General features: G+C 31.6%; 2 protein-coding genes across 15 annotated transcripts in view; one reads left to right on the forward strand and one right to left on the reverse strand.

Annotated features, from left to right (window-relative positions):
* LOC105344258 (prostaglandin G/H synthase 2-like) overlaps positions 1–15,429 on the forward strand; it is a 40,070-nt gene that overhangs the window by 4,921 nt on the left and 19,720 nt on the right. For 2 of the 4 annotated variants that reach the window (XM_011451998.4, XM_034443540.2), the window contains exon 1: positions 4,281–4,412. The gene's annotated coding sequence lies outside the window, so the exon portion shown is untranslated. 4 annotated transcript variants of the gene reach the window in all.
* LOC105344257 (cytosolic phospholipase A2) overlaps positions 1–15,429 on the reverse strand; it is a 28,369-nt gene that overhangs the window by 4,449 nt on the left and 8,491 nt on the right. For 5 of the 11 annotated variants that reach the window (XM_066075420.1, XM_066075414.1, XM_066075418.1 and 2 more), the window contains exons 2-13: positions 13,530–13,596; positions 11,707–11,731; positions 10,372–10,453; positions 9,218–9,364; positions 8,311–8,426; positions 8,188–8,225; positions 5,136–5,268; positions 4,665–4,801; positions 4,177–4,399; positions 3,882–3,996; positions 2,545–2,682; positions 717–830 (exon numbers count right to left, since the gene is read on the reverse strand). In XM_066075420.1, coding sequence (XP_065931492.1) covers positions 717–830; positions 2,545–2,682; positions 3,882–3,996; positions 4,177–4,399; positions 4,665–4,801; positions 5,136–5,268; positions 8,188–8,225; positions 8,311–8,426; positions 9,218–9,364; positions 10,372–10,453; positions 11,707–11,731; positions 13,530–13,543 — 1,282 coding nt within the window. In that variant the 5' untranslated portion in view covers positions 13,544–13,596. Of the gene's footprint in view, positions 1–716; positions 831–2,544; positions 2,683–3,881; positions 3,997–4,176; positions 4,400–4,664; positions 4,802–5,135; positions 5,269–8,187; positions 8,226–8,310; positions 8,427–9,217; positions 9,365–9,775; positions 10,117–10,371; positions 10,454–11,706; positions 11,732–13,529; positions 13,597–13,744; positions 13,770–13,974; positions 14,008–14,122; positions 14,144–14,453; positions 14,473–14,686; positions 15,015–15,429 lie in introns of those variants that run through there. The other 6 variants (XM_066075416.1, XM_066075421.1, XM_066075423.1 and 3 more) reach the window with 6 other exon arrangements.

Raw genomic sequence — 15,429 nt, forward strand, 5'->3', positions numbered from 1 at the left:
TTGTATTATCGTTTTTGAGTTTATCCATGCAAATGTGATATTGTGGAAACATAAAGTAAAGAGCATCCTGTGATTTAGCGCGAGTGCAATGCGCATGCGCAAGATTGTAAAATCCGAAAAATTCAGATGATTTCCAGATTTTTAAAAGGAATTTTCTTTGATTATTAATTAACGAAGCCTGATTGAGAAAAAAATAAAAACAAATTGGTAATCTCCAAGTACCAATGATGTCAAAAATATATAAAACGAAAGATAGTTGTCTTCCGATTTCTCGGTATTAAAGCCCAAAAATTCGAGTCTATTATTTTGATATAAAAGTATAGATTTGGAAAATTCATTACAATAATTTTGTTGTTTTACAGAGGGGAACATTTATGTTTAAAGACATGAAAAAATGAGCATTTTTTAACTGATGATTTTAAGCAACCGAGAAGCTCAATTAATAGTGAGAAAATAAAAACTTTGAAGGCATATAAGAGGAGGGGTTTGAAGATCTTATTATCAATTATTGGAGTAAAATCATATAGAAAAAATTAAGAGTAAACCTTCTTTTTCTAAAGAACATACAATGAAAGACTTCCTTATCCAAAAGTTCATGTCAGGGCCTACATTGCAACCTCTCAGAATAGAAAAATTCCATAAGCATACCTGTATTCTTTTTACTGAACAACAAAAGAGCATGATTTATCTAACCAAACTATATATATATACATTACCCATTTCTTCCCGCTCCTGTTCTACATCATCTGATATGTCTTGCTCACAGGCGGCTTTCTTGTCATCCCGTAACAACCTAGAGATCTGTATACAGAAGGCACTTCCCCATACACCTACAAAACAAAGATGTTGATATTTTAACTTTTTAACAAGGTGTGCATATGGTTTGCTATAAACTAGTACTGTTTAAAATTGAAAAAAATGTTGTGCAATTTCTTAAAGCTGAACACCGCTCGTAAAAAGGCACCATCACACGGATACCTGGTATATAAACCGTTCGATTTCGTTACACCCAATTGCACACCTGAACCTGAACCTAAACCCTCGTGGTCGACATGTAGTATTCCTTTCTTTGTTTTTAGATTTTATGCATTTTATTCTTATTTTGTTTGAATTATATTCTGACCAGTTTATTTGATGTTAGTATTCTCCTGGCTTGAAAAAAAAATCTGTAAAACTTGATAATTCCATCGCGACCGAGTAAAACGGCAAGGCAAGATGCACGTCCACACAGGTGAGTCCTCTACAGCAAACTACTTTAAACTGCTAAGAGGTCTGCAGCTTTATTATAGGGGTTGTAGGGATAACGGTGGTAAGAGAGAAATATGACAATGTCTATTTATAAGCAGTGTTCAGTTTTAAATTGCTAACATTTAACATATAATAAAGAACTATATATGATATGGGCCTAAAATGGCCCCGTAAATTGAATATCATCATTTTTCTGTAATTCTTTGTTTCCTTTGTACACATATACATGTAATGTTATTTCTTAATTTTCCTTTTGATGCAAATGCCCACAATTTAGAAATATGACATCACAAAGTTAACCTTTTCCAACCATTTTTTCAGTTTTAGCATTTAACACTTGTTTTTACACAGTTTTTCTTTCAGAAATCATTGAGCGCATGCTAGAACAAACAAATTTTTTTCATCAGAGGTATTTCTATCCTAGACTAATCAGGGACAAAAATATTTTCCTTGTTCAAAGTGTCGCTCTATATTTCTCATTTGAATAAAGATAAGAAAAATGTCAATTTTTGAACAATTTTGATTAAATTATAAAAAAATGCGTAACTTCTGACGTCATAAACTGCCTGTTAGTGCAAATAATTTAAATAATAAGTAAAAATTATATATCAACTCTTCTAAAATATAACATAACAATTTAATGTAATTGACTTTAAAAAATGACGAATTATTGGGACCAAATATGACCGATATCATATATAGTTGTTTTAAATTATAATATAATTTTGCACTTATATGTACGTAGAGGAGTTTTAGTTTGCTTGAGCAAGTTATGTCCCTTTATAGGAGAATCAATTGAAAGTGCTGTCAAAAACTTGAGGTGTACGTACATGTCTACCAGTACATTTGAATTTTCAAATTAACTCATCACTCAAGATGTAGAAGTTGGAATAATTTATTTTGTGTCAATAAAATGTTAATTCAAAATGCAAAGTAATTACAGTAAAACATGCTTCTAACGAATTGCCAGGGACGGGCGATTTTACTACACTATAAACATAATTTGTCATATCCATGAGGTTTACAACATGTAATAAAGTCTCGGGAATGAAAATTGCTTCGCTTTAAGCATCAATTCGTTATACCGGGAAAGCATCAATTCACTATAACCGTGTTTTACTGTAATTATGGGCATGAAAATGCACTAGATTGTCCGCACTTGTGTTGCAGGTTGGGAGCACTATATTTAACTCTAGCAATCTATGACCCAGGAGGCTTTGTTTTTTACATCATTAGTGATTTCATTATCAATGAACAAGCACTCATTATGGTTGCATAAGTATATCAATAATTTACCTTGTAAGAAATGGAGGGGTGGCTCCTCATACTGTTTTACTAACTGTCCCATAAAAAACTTGCTTCCAAAGAGCTGAGATTTCATAAATGTTCCATACTTTGGAAGGCCTATCTCATAAGGAGTAAACTCCATCCATTCTGAAAAAAATTCCTTATTATAGGTACTGGTAATTGTTAAGAAAATAACCAGTAACAAGAGGCCCATGGGCCACATTGCTCACCTGAGCAACAATAGACATTATAAAATCAGCTTTACAGAGTCATATACAAAAGGAAAATATAAACAATGTAGTCTAACAGATCCTGTATTTAAAAAATCATTGTTTCCCTGGATATTCTGTTTATCATTGATCCCTTTTTGTCAAAGTATAGTCATTTCACATTTAAATGGGATATAAACCTACATCAAACTTGTGAAGCCCAAGAATTATCCAGTGGCCAAAGTCTAAACAATTTTAAAGAATCAAAAATATGTCAAAATGCCTGCATATAAGTAAACCCATAAATTATAACATTTGAGTTTTGACGAATTTAAAATGTTTTCCTTTGTAAAATTGGACCCCCCCCCCCCCATGTCGGTCCATCCTTCTCCTTAAAAATATGATTTTGACAAATTTGAATCTACACTATCTAAGGTTGCTTTCACTAATGTTGCACCTTTTCTAAGACAATGTTTTTTTAAGAAAAAGATTGTTCTCAATATATTCCTTTGTAAAGATTTAACCGATCCCTATTGTGCCCCTACCATACCTGCGGAGATCATAATTTGACCAAACTTGAATCTACCCTACCTGATGATACTTCACACAAATTACAAACTTGAATCTGCACTATTTGAAGATGCTTCCAACCAAGTTTCAGCTTTTCTGGCCAAATGGTTTTTGAAAAGAAGATTTTTAAAGATTAACTCTATATACTCCTATGTAAAACTTTGACCCCCATTGTGGGTCAACCTTACCCCCGGGGACCATGATTTGAAAAAATTTGAATCAACACTTTCTGTTCTACACAAGTTTAAGCTTTTCTAGCTAAATGGTTTTTGAGAAGATTTTTGAAAAATATCACGAAATTTTCAATAAATCCCAATTATTTAAAATAGGGCATTGCCCTTTATTTTAACAAACTTATATCCCCTTAACCCAATGATAATTTGTGCCAAGTTTGGTTGAAATTGGCCCAATGGTCCAGGAGAAGAAGTGGAAAAAAGTTTACAAACAAAGAGACGGATGCCGGACAAAAAGTGATCAGAAAAGCTCACTTGAGCTTTCAGCTCAGGCGAGCTAAAAAGGTTATTGATGATTTGAATATAAGATTTAAAAAAAAAATTAAGAGCATACCATGAAAGACTTCGGCGGAAACATTTTTTTTGACATGTAGGCAAGTATACAGTGGCATAGGAACTTCGGCCTTCTTCAAAATATCCTGCTGATCAGTTAACTTTGACTCTAATCTCTGTCAAAAAAACAAAACAAATAAAATACCCATTTTACCAAATAAATTATTAACCACAGGTTGCTAACTTGTATCAAGCTGCAGGAGATTTAAACAAAAAAACCAGTCCTCATGAAATTTTCCCCTTTGTTTTACATTACAGGTATTTCAATGTCATTACAGGTAGGTGTGAGGACTCACGTTTTTGAGGATTGTGTCCCCCACTAGGCACCCAAAGAAATCCGTGAAGCTGACCGGCTGTCCCTGGCGCCTCTTCTGGACAATTCTGGAGACATAAGTGTACAGACTCTGTGGTTTCAGCAGCCAAAAAGGACTGTGTTCTATATTTCTACCTAGCTCCTCTCGGAGTTCCCCTGGTGTTTTCTGTGGCCAGTCTGGGTGAGAGTAAAGCTGAGACAAATACCTGCCAAATAAAAGTACCGGTAAGAGATTATGATTTACTCTCTCTCTTTCTCTCTCTCTTTTTCTCTCTCTCTCTCGCTCTCTCAAACGTGGAGGACAGCAAAAATAATCACTACTATTTTACCAGTACTTTTTTCCACTGTGAGGATTTTTTAAAATGACAAATGTAAACATTTTCCTTTAACCAATGAAAATACATGTAAAACCAATGTTTGAATCTTTAAAAGAAAAAGAATATTTTCAAAAAGCTGTCATTTAAAATTTACCATGCAGATCCTGAAAGTCCTCCGACATAAGTGGTCATGTCTAAAATGTGACTGTCCACTAGGGCAGTGAATACTCCACTGTAGGCGGTCATAGCTCTGAACCCCCCTCCAGATCCTATTACCCCAATGTTGGGGACCTGAAAAAAAAAACCCACACAAATACTAATGTACTCAATCACACTTCACTACATCAGCCATTTTGTAAAATGGACAACTTTTTATTAAAGGCTTCATACTTTTCAAGAGCATGACCAAGTCTGCTTAACATTAGAAATTTTAAAGAGTTCTGGTACACAGCTGAATTAAATATCATGGATATTAATTTATTTAGCGTATTTATGAATATGCATACTGGTAGTTTAATATAACAAAAAAAAAAATTGCTGAATTGACTTGCACATGAAAATAGATTTTTTTTTAGCATAGATGAATGGTTTTATATTTTCTAGTGTAAGAATAAAAAGTTCATACATCTCTCTCTTTTGTGGGCGCATCTTCACCCAATATGTTCTTCATGGCTTCAAAGACCTTTTTCCTCCTCCTCTCTGCAAATGCCCTCTCGTCACCGCAGAGTGCTAAACTAAATCTTAGTTGAGGTTCACATCTATTTAAAAGAAGTTATGAAAGTTTATAATGGACATTTTTTACGCTATATAAATAGGTATGAATTACAAAAAGGGGGGATAATTCATACTTTAATTGTCTGTGACCTGATCCTTTTAACCCTTCATGACTTCATTTTTACTGAAATTTTTCTTTGAATTACTACACTATGCTTTACATTTATTATTCTAATCAATTATGGCTCAGTGGTCATAAGCATTTGGTCTGTTGGTTCCAATCCTACTATGTGCACTTGATGTTGTGTGCTGTGCCCTTGAACAAGGTACTAAATCTGCATTTAGATAACAACGTGATATTGGGATGATTATTGATCGATTTGTGGGATAGATAAAGATACAGTACATAGAAATATATACGTCTTTGTCTTATTTTCCAATTACCAGGTAATTAAAATTCTAAAAGCAATATAAATCAGTCAAGCATTTGACTTTTGATCAATAATGCCTTGAAAGATTTTTGCACCAGGATGTTTGAATTTGTTTGAGAATGACATTTTAAGTATTTAAACAAACACTGTATTTGAAACCAAATGAATTTGTTGAAATTTCTGAAACCTAATTAATATACACTCCCCCAATTCCCTTTCCCAAAGAAACAAAAACAGAGTATAGCCAGCCTATGACCATGAATGGAAATAGCTTAAGGACATTAGTTTTTATATGTTTAGAAGAAACTGCTTCTGTAATGTTGATTTTTCTGTCCATGGATCCCATTGTTAAGCATTATAATTGGAATCAAAAATACTTTAATCTACTGGAACATTATATTTTGATGGATGAATGTCGAGACGTTGATAAATCACCCATTTGTGATCTAACCTTAAGAATAAGTTTGAATTAATATTTAGGCTGAAATTCTTTCATGGGAGCTAAGTAATGTGTGATTGATCTTATCAATCAAAGCTGCCTCCTGGTCTGATTTTGAGCGCATAAAAGTAAATTATGTTTGGCATTTATATTGCATGACTTAAATTATCAAAGAGTTCATACATGTAAGAAGAAAGAAAAAAATTGATATATGAACCTTAAAGAAACTCTTATAAAAATTTCAGCTTATAAACAATATCTCCTAGTTACTTAAGAATTCGCTTTACTCTATGCTTGTGAAAGGATTGAGTTTTTTTCCCCATTTTACAGTTGCAATGTAAAGTTGTCGAGCAGGGAATTGCAATGACAAACACACGATTCATGCATGGCTCATTCTCTTATGATCATTGTTTTTATTGTCAAACCACAAAAAGTAATTTCTTCTTTTTTTTTTTTTTTTTTAAGTTTCTTTCACTTTACAATAATCACAATTTGGAATAATTTGGCTTCAGAACTTAAGGACGTTGGATCCTGCGATCAAAAGTCTCTAACTTTTTTTCTAAAGTATTTTTTAAATATCTACACACATATCTAAACCAAAATTCAAAACAAAATGTTGGGGTCTATATGCTCCTTTCGGTGCTACGGTGTATTTAATATGACCTTTCTGCGCCGAGAATGCAAATTGCACATAAATCGCTTTTCCCTCTATAATTTTTTATCGAAATGAACCATGGTATCAAATACAAATTTACATTATTTAGAATTAATAAAATTCAAATTATCATAATGAAAAAGTTTGCAATTTTTTTCCCTTATTGCTATTTTGACCTTTTTGCACTGAAAAAATACTATTTTTATTCATAAACGATTCAACATGCAATTAAATAATTTGAAAGTCTCAAACTTTTTCTCAAATTATGACAGACTTGTCAAAAGAAACTTATATATACAGAAAATCAAACCAAAAGTATGGGTCTATGATGTAAATTTTGAGATATGGCATGAAATAAGCTAATTTTAGGGGTAAATTGGAGTTCACTTTTTCTTTACTTTTATGAAATATCACTTAAACATGCCAATATATGTAGATAGAAATATTGAAATATTGTTGAAATATGTTCTGTGAAACAATACGAAGATATCCCAATGCATAAACTATCTGAAAATTTGGTCTGCACGGAAAATAAGAAAGCTAAAATTACGGCACTCTAAAACAACTGAGTTATGAAAAATGTTCATTTTCTTCTTAAAAACCTTCCGCCACAAAATATAGTTCCTTACTACATTCTCTAAATATGGAACTTTTTCTTAACTATTTTATTCAGTAGAGTTTATTTGGCATTATAAAAAAGGAACTTACAAGTAGAATTCATATATGACACAGAATTTCCAGACTAGAGGTGACACAAAATGGCTACCCAAAATCAGAGGATCGAACCTCTTTAATATTAACTTTAGTGCATGATGCTAAATGTAAGAGGCAAAACTTGGCTTCAGAACTTTAATAACTTTAGTGCATGATGCTTAATGTAAGAGGCAAAACTTCCAAAAAGGTATTTTTCACTCAAACATTAATTCATCATCAAATTAAATCAGAGCTATTAAATGTTTCATGTTTATATTACTTGATAATTTGAATAGAACAAACTGTACCATACAATTGTTTAATACATTAATAAGTACATATTAAAGATTTAAAAAACAATCTTAACTAAACAATTGTCATACAATGCAGTAGCTAGGTTTTGCTACAAAAAAGTAAGTTAGCATTCTGTTTGGAAAAACTTGGTTTTAGGCAGATTTTGAAGAAAAAAAGCTGCAATACTGTCTATTTTTCGAGGATGGGACATGTGGTGGCAACTGGCTTGAACATTAATCTGCTTATCTGAAGAGTTTCTAAATTTTAGTCCTTTGATTTTCATATTTTTATAGCTATAAAATTGTATATGGCTGTCATTTCATCAGTGCAATAATTGATTTAATTAACCACTATATGTAGATATATGTTAGTATTAATGATAAAATTTTGCTCCTCAAACCAAATAGATCCACCCCCCCCCCATTTCCTTCAACCATGAAGTCAGACTTACTTGTGGTGTGCCCACATCTCAATTACCACTTGTGATGTCTGAAAATAAAAATAATCTTTCTTTAATCTATTGACAATTATATTTGTACATGAAACATGAATTCATTTGAAGTGGGGAGTGTACCTCATTGAATTGAAGTGTCATTTCTTCTTTAGAATAGGGCAAACTGGTTAATGCTATTTTTTGAGGTTGTCCAAGCTTTTCATCAATTGTATAGTTAGCATCCATTAAAGTCACCTCTGGAAGTGGAGAAAAGAGATAAAGTTTTACAAGAATACAAAACAATCAAAATACACTTTAAAACACAAAGAAACATTTCTTTCTTTCTCTAATATCTATTCATGTGAGGTTGAAGAATGTGGTATTTTGCCATGTTCAACTGAATGATGAACAAACCGTGATAGGTCACTTAATAGAGGAAGTTTTAGAGGAATGCGAGGGTAGAGAATTATTAGTATTTTGAAATTGTTTCTGTCACATTGTCTGTTAACTTTAACCTTTTCTTCATTTATATCTCCAACATAATTCCCATCATTCCTCGATTTTGAATGCCAAATTTTTCTAAGCTTCATTATTCAAATTAATTATTCCAAGATACAGATCATCAATATCCTTAAGAGCTTGCAATAATGAGAAGTTGATGACAATTCTGACCACGTATCTTCATCTTCTTGTGACAAGAGGTCCATACATATTTGAGTATTAAAGGGAGTTCCTACATCGAAACTTTCGATATAGTTTATCTCAACCAGGAAGGCAATGCATAAACAAGAAAAGTGGTCTTAAAAAAAATACTTCCTAGCATTTTTCTAAAAAAACAAAGTACTGTAGTACAGATTCTATTTCACCATCTTCCTTATCACTGTAAACATGACATCATTCAAATTTAAAATTAACCACACTTAGAGATACATGTAACGGGTACTTTTAAATTACATGTAGGTGAAAAACTGGATCAGTCTATGAGAAAAAAAAACCTTATGTGTTTCTAGTGTAAACTAAAAAACTCTATCCAGATGTCCATACATACCTATTTCTGAAGGTATCTTGGGATTGAGGTAAAATTTGAATGTCTCGTTCCACTCTGGGTCTGTGTTGTTGTCAAAAGCATTGGTTCTCTGGTAACAGTTAGGGGCCCCTTGCACCATCAGGACTACATACGGATCAGGGGTATCCACTGCAACAAATGGGAAAATAAATAATCTCACTAAAGCATTATTAAATGATCTCACTGAAACATTATTATATGATCTCACTAAAGCATTATTAAATGATCTCATTGAAGCATTCTCTATAATGGAGCTATAAAAAGCAATTGATTCAAAATATCCTCAAAATCTATATACATACTTGTACCTGTATATATGTAAATTATGTATGTCTTTATGTCTTACATGGTTGGTTATTATATTAGATGGGGGTTTAGTTTTTGTTTATATTAATAATATCTATGCTCATAATTCCAGTTAAACTTCTGTATCCCATGTGCATGTACCTTGAAATTAACTTAGCCAACTATAAAATTGTATATTTCATCAAAACAAGTTCCGCATTACAAAAGTACAAGACCTAGTTTGAAATACAGTACCTTTGCAATGAATTGTACAAGAAAAATCATTGGAAATGCCACACTCTATGATCAGCCCATTTTTGATCTTTGAAATAATCAAGAAGAACCAGGATCTTAATGAATTATTTATAACTTAATCTTAAGTCCCCTCACATCATTGAGCTTATATATAATTGCTTGTAAATCCATCCTGACTAAGATATTTGGATTCTAACAAAAATGTGCTTTCATGCATATGTACAAAAGTTAGGGTATTTAAATATATAGTTTACAAACAGTGACTTCCTGTATAAAGGCCCAAATCTTCCTATTAACCTTTGTAATTTGTAAGAACTGCTCCTCTTTACTGTAAGAGATACATTCAAACAACGTCATGGAGAACAAGGGTATTATTCATTAAGTACAGGAAAAACCATTTGGAAATATGTGTTAAGAAATGGGCACTCTAAGTCATTGTTAAAAGTAAATACTTGTTTGTTCTTTTACCAATCCCTCAATTTATTTAAGGTCCAGTGTATGAAAATTGTTTTTTTTTATCAGCTTAATCTGACCCACTGGTAAAATTATCCTATGAATTTGTTGTAGCTCATGCATGTATTTCATAATACACATACACATGTCTTTGTAATAGCCTTTTGTGATCTGGATTCCACGCACCACTCGGACATACAGAACGGCACAGGGGTCATGGGTCACCTGCAAAAGAATTGTCTCAAAATTTCAAAATTGACATATAGGGAAGCCCATTTAATATATACTGTAGATTCCTAATTAAACACAAAGAATAAATATCCATGTAAAATTGTGAGAAGAATGTCTCCCATATATTTTAAAATCTCGATTTTATTTTTCGGACAAATGTAAACTAGATGAAACTAAAAATTTGGTGTTCGCTATTTTATACTCTCACGATCTGATGCAAAACAGTTGAATCATGGAAATGAGTATTGAAATAATGAATCTAAAGAAATTCTAATATGTCTATTGTCCATGATTATATGTACCCAGTATTTTACAAAAAATTGAAGGAAAATGTCATAAAATGACCACGGGTCATAAAATAGTTCCAGTGAGTACTTGTTTACATTGATCTTCAATAATATCACATACAAGAATCTCTTTTCGAATACCCTATTATTTGTATATCAAATTTTAAAGGTGCCTATTTGTAATTAAATGCTGGATAGAGCAATGTTAATAAATAGAGTACATGTATAATATATGTACAGTGATAAATAATAAAAACATGGGATGTGACAGAGGAAGAAGCTTCCTTGATCATAGATACTTAAAATACTAAACATGCTTGGTAGTACATGCTATTGTCACTTAATATATGGAATAAGAATTAAAAACTCTCACATTGAAGCTGATCAAATCAATGGATGTTCTAAATTTACACCTGAAATTTCAAATCTGTGACTCATTTTTAAAAATCACCCCATATGTGCTAAATATGACACCATGTGCTAGTCATATGTTCAGACATTTAAAAGCTTTTTTTTGTCTTGATTCTCGATGAATGAAAATTTGTTACAAGATCATAATGCCGGTATTTCATTCATAGAATTACCATATCTGAGAGAGGAAGGGCAAACTAAAAAATGTACTATATTTTGACTTTCCAGTCAAGATTCATTTTGTAAAATATCATTTTTTGAGTCATAACATTGTTTTAAAACACATGAAATTAAGTTTACAATTGTATACTCAATCAGCATTTGTGAATCAAAATGTCCAGGGATCGAAAATCTTAAAAGTTTAGTGTTGAGTATAACATGTATTTTATGAGTTTTAACAATTTTCAATGTGTATAAGAATTTTTGAAATGACACATATGTTTGATAGTAAACTTCATTTTTTCCCAATAATATATACAATATAATTTTCTCCTACACTTGAAGTGAGTGCAGCTACCTTAGTAAAATGCTTATTAAACACTAGCTTACCTGGAATACCTGAAATGGGTCGAAACTGAAATAAAAATTGAACAATCATTAACATTTAAACAAAACTAAACAGTCGGTATATAATCATAAAGAAAGAGGCATATTAGCAGTGATAAGTATTAGACATTTGAGCTTTTCAGAGCTAGCTGGCCTATGTGGATTTAATTGTACAATGTCTGACTTAAGCATGCATACTATTCCCCCACCCCCTCCAAATTAATCCTGCAATCAACAATCCAGATAGGAAAGTGATATAGTGGATTTTTTTTAGATTGTTGCTAGTGACAATATGCTCTTACCTTACTTATTGATACCATAGACAATGATGTCTAGACAACTTCAGGTTTATTATTTTCTTGCCGAATAGGGTAAAAATGTGGCTCATGCATTGGTGGCAACAGCATGTGCCACAAACATTTGTTACTAAGAACATTGTTTTGAAGTATTAAGGTGTCATGAAGAGAGAGTTGAGCAAACAAAATATATGATTTTTCTTGTAAAACCTTATTTGATTGGCAGAACAATTTTATCTACCGGTAAATCATACATCAACATAACTGGCCTATGCTCCGCCAATAGGATGCCTGAGCAAAATGTTATCATCAACTTGGTTTTACAGTGAAACTCAGTTTTAGCAAAATCTTAGAGAGCAATGGATTTGGTTTGCTATATCTTTAGTTCTGTTAATTAGAGCATACATATTTGTTATAATAAGTAGGTATAGGGAATTTGTTATATAATATACACATATTTTCTTCCACAACACTACAATTTTTACATCTCGGGGCATGAAATTGAAATAAATATACATTCGTTATTTCAAAACCTTAAAGAATCAGATTGTAAATAAAAGGATTTTTGTTGAAATCAATTCATTCAAACTATTATGCAATTGATAATGCTAATGCTAACTTTTAACACTTTAAAGATATTCAATGTAATAGCTTTACATTTCATTTCTTTTAACTTTTAGAGACTCAGAATTGAAAATCACTTTGTTCTAGTTGTTATATCCAAATTCTTTACAACCATCAAATTCTGCATGAATTTGCAAAAAATGTTGCCAGGGACTCCATAAGAATTTGCTACATCAAGGTTTCACTTTAACCGTGTTTGTACTAAACAAGTTTTAATGTACATTTAGTTTTTGTACAAATTAAATATTTAACTTAAAAAGATAGTAAGTCCCTTTCTAAAATTAGTTGTAAAAAATTGAACCATAAGAAATGGATTTAATACTGTCTACCTAATGTTATTTGACCGAAACATAATTTTAGGCAGTTTATGCTTCTTTATAAACCCACAAGTAGAAGTGATATTCATTGTTAGAAAAGACTTTTGGCACAGATTCCTGTAAACTTAATACGTAATGTTTCAGTCAGATACTGATGTTGACTTAACGAATCCTTTCCTTACAGATGATAAATATGTATAATTAAATCTAACTTCACAGAAACATAATGTCAATATGTACCATATTTATGACAATTGATTATGATGGCCAACACTCAGAAGATAAGTTATTGCATGAAGAGTGTTTTACAAATTGTTTTCGAAATATTTAAATACATAAATGAGAAGCATATAACAATTTTGTTCTAGATTTTATAAACTTTATGGACAAGCTTTTTTATACTTGTATGCTTTTAAAGTCCAGGATTTATGTCTAGAACACTTTCTTTTTTAAATCTTAATTGACACTCAATCATTTATTAACAAATTTAAAAACCCTACAGAAATTCTACTTATAAACCAGCTATGTATAATATAAATAATATGACAAATATAGATCATTCTTGATGAAACTAGGTCATAATACTTACTCGTTGTTGTTCATCTCTGAGTTTGGTAATAAATGGGAGATCCTCACCGGTGGAGTAAGTCGTAGGTCTACAAAATAATAAAATGATTTTACAAGCCTTGTTTGTACCCAGTTTGTTATTTAAAGTTGGTATAGCAGCAAATAATAAATATTTCACAAGTATTTCAAGCATGCTGTCATTTCTTTCATGATACTGATCAAAACATAAATACCCACTGAAGTTCATAAAAAAAAACCTTTCTGCTCGAGTAAACAATTGACAGATCACAAAAAATATGAATAAAGAAGAATTGTCTTTTGTCCTCTGAAACAACGAAATCACACACAAAGATTGGTTATACTTAGATCAACTTTGGTTCGAGTACTGACGTCTATAAACTTGTGTTATTTGTTATACAACAACACATGAAAGCTATAAACAATCCTTATAAAGAAAATTTCCTTACCCTTTCACACTCAATTTCTTCAAATGAAATGCAAAGTTAAAGACATTTCATCATATTGATCTCTGACTGATCAGACAGCTAGGGGATCTGCATGTCATTATATATAAATAAATATTCAAGAAGTCTTTTTTCTACCATATATATTCACCTGTGTTTAATCGACTTCACACCCGACAAGCCTCACCATGAAATACTAGCAAGTCAATTACAGTTGGAATTTCCAATTTGGATGTAAAAACTAGATCTAAATGTGGATACATCAAAGGCATTGTACAGTATTTGTTTGACAAATACTCCTCATCTGAATATTTCATCAAAATTAATTCTTGAATACCAATATACTCTCTTTAAACGATAGAAATAATTTGACAAAGTAAACATTTATCACCGAAAACTAGTTCATTGAAACTTTTTGCATGATCTTATTTCAACATTCAAGACTGTGTAAAGTTAACAAAAATTTATAAAAGCAGACTCACTGTTTGTGGACAAAAAGCAATGCAGGCTTATTCTCACTATTTATATAAATGTTAATCTTTGATATTGAGACATAAAATGTATAATTTAGCTGTTACTAGAATTTGACAGGCAGGTTACGTAGTCCACCTAATCCTCAATTGACCTTGCTATTAAGCTTAATAATTATAATGAAAATTAAAAATACTTTCTATAGTTAGAATTCAAAGAATGAAGTTATAAATGTTACACTCACATTTTTATATCCGTGCAGTTTGCAACGTACCATCTATACATACATATTCCTAGCTTGTTGAAATAGAAAAACAATCCTGCTGAATGATAGGATATAAGGAAGTTATTCCATTAAGTTCTTTAACGCTTCTTATAAACAGGAAACATCCCCTTTCCAGATTAGTATTTCGTAAAAAATCAGATAAGTACACCGGAACTACCGGAACTGCCAGAGTCAGTACTTTTAAGAATGAATTCCTTTAGCGAGGGCGATGGATTAACACACAGATGTCCCAATACACATCTACAGATCTCTGAATTAAACTTGCAGTAATCTATCTTCCATGCTTTTACATTATACAATACAACCTTAGGGCTGCATGAGGACTTTCTCCAACTTGACTCAGTCAGTCACAAACTGAATCTGATAACTTCAGCTTTTCAGGCATAGGCGGGGAATTGAAATTTAAAAGATATACTGAGTATAATTATTCATTTTGTTGTTCAACCCCTATGGCATGCAAAAAATAAATGACTGATCTATACACATCAAAACATAAAAAGCTTGAATAAATTTAATTCCATGGTCCATATTGGTTACATTAAATTCAACAGTTTGCCTGATAATAATTTACACATTTTTTGAAAACAGAGGTTTAGAAAAATGGTGTGTAAGATTGACTAATGAAAAAATTATATGTCTTGAAAAGAGAGAGAGATCAAGATCTTCTTTCAAGCAAAAAGGTAACACCCCCCCCCCCCCAA

Source organism: Magallana gigas, chromosome 2 (genome assembly GCF_963853765.1).
Source record: "Magallana gigas chromosome 2, xbMagGiga1.1, whole genome shotgun sequence".
Lineage (NCBI taxonomy): Eukaryota > Metazoa > Mollusca > Bivalvia > Ostreida > Ostreidae > Magallana > Magallana gigas.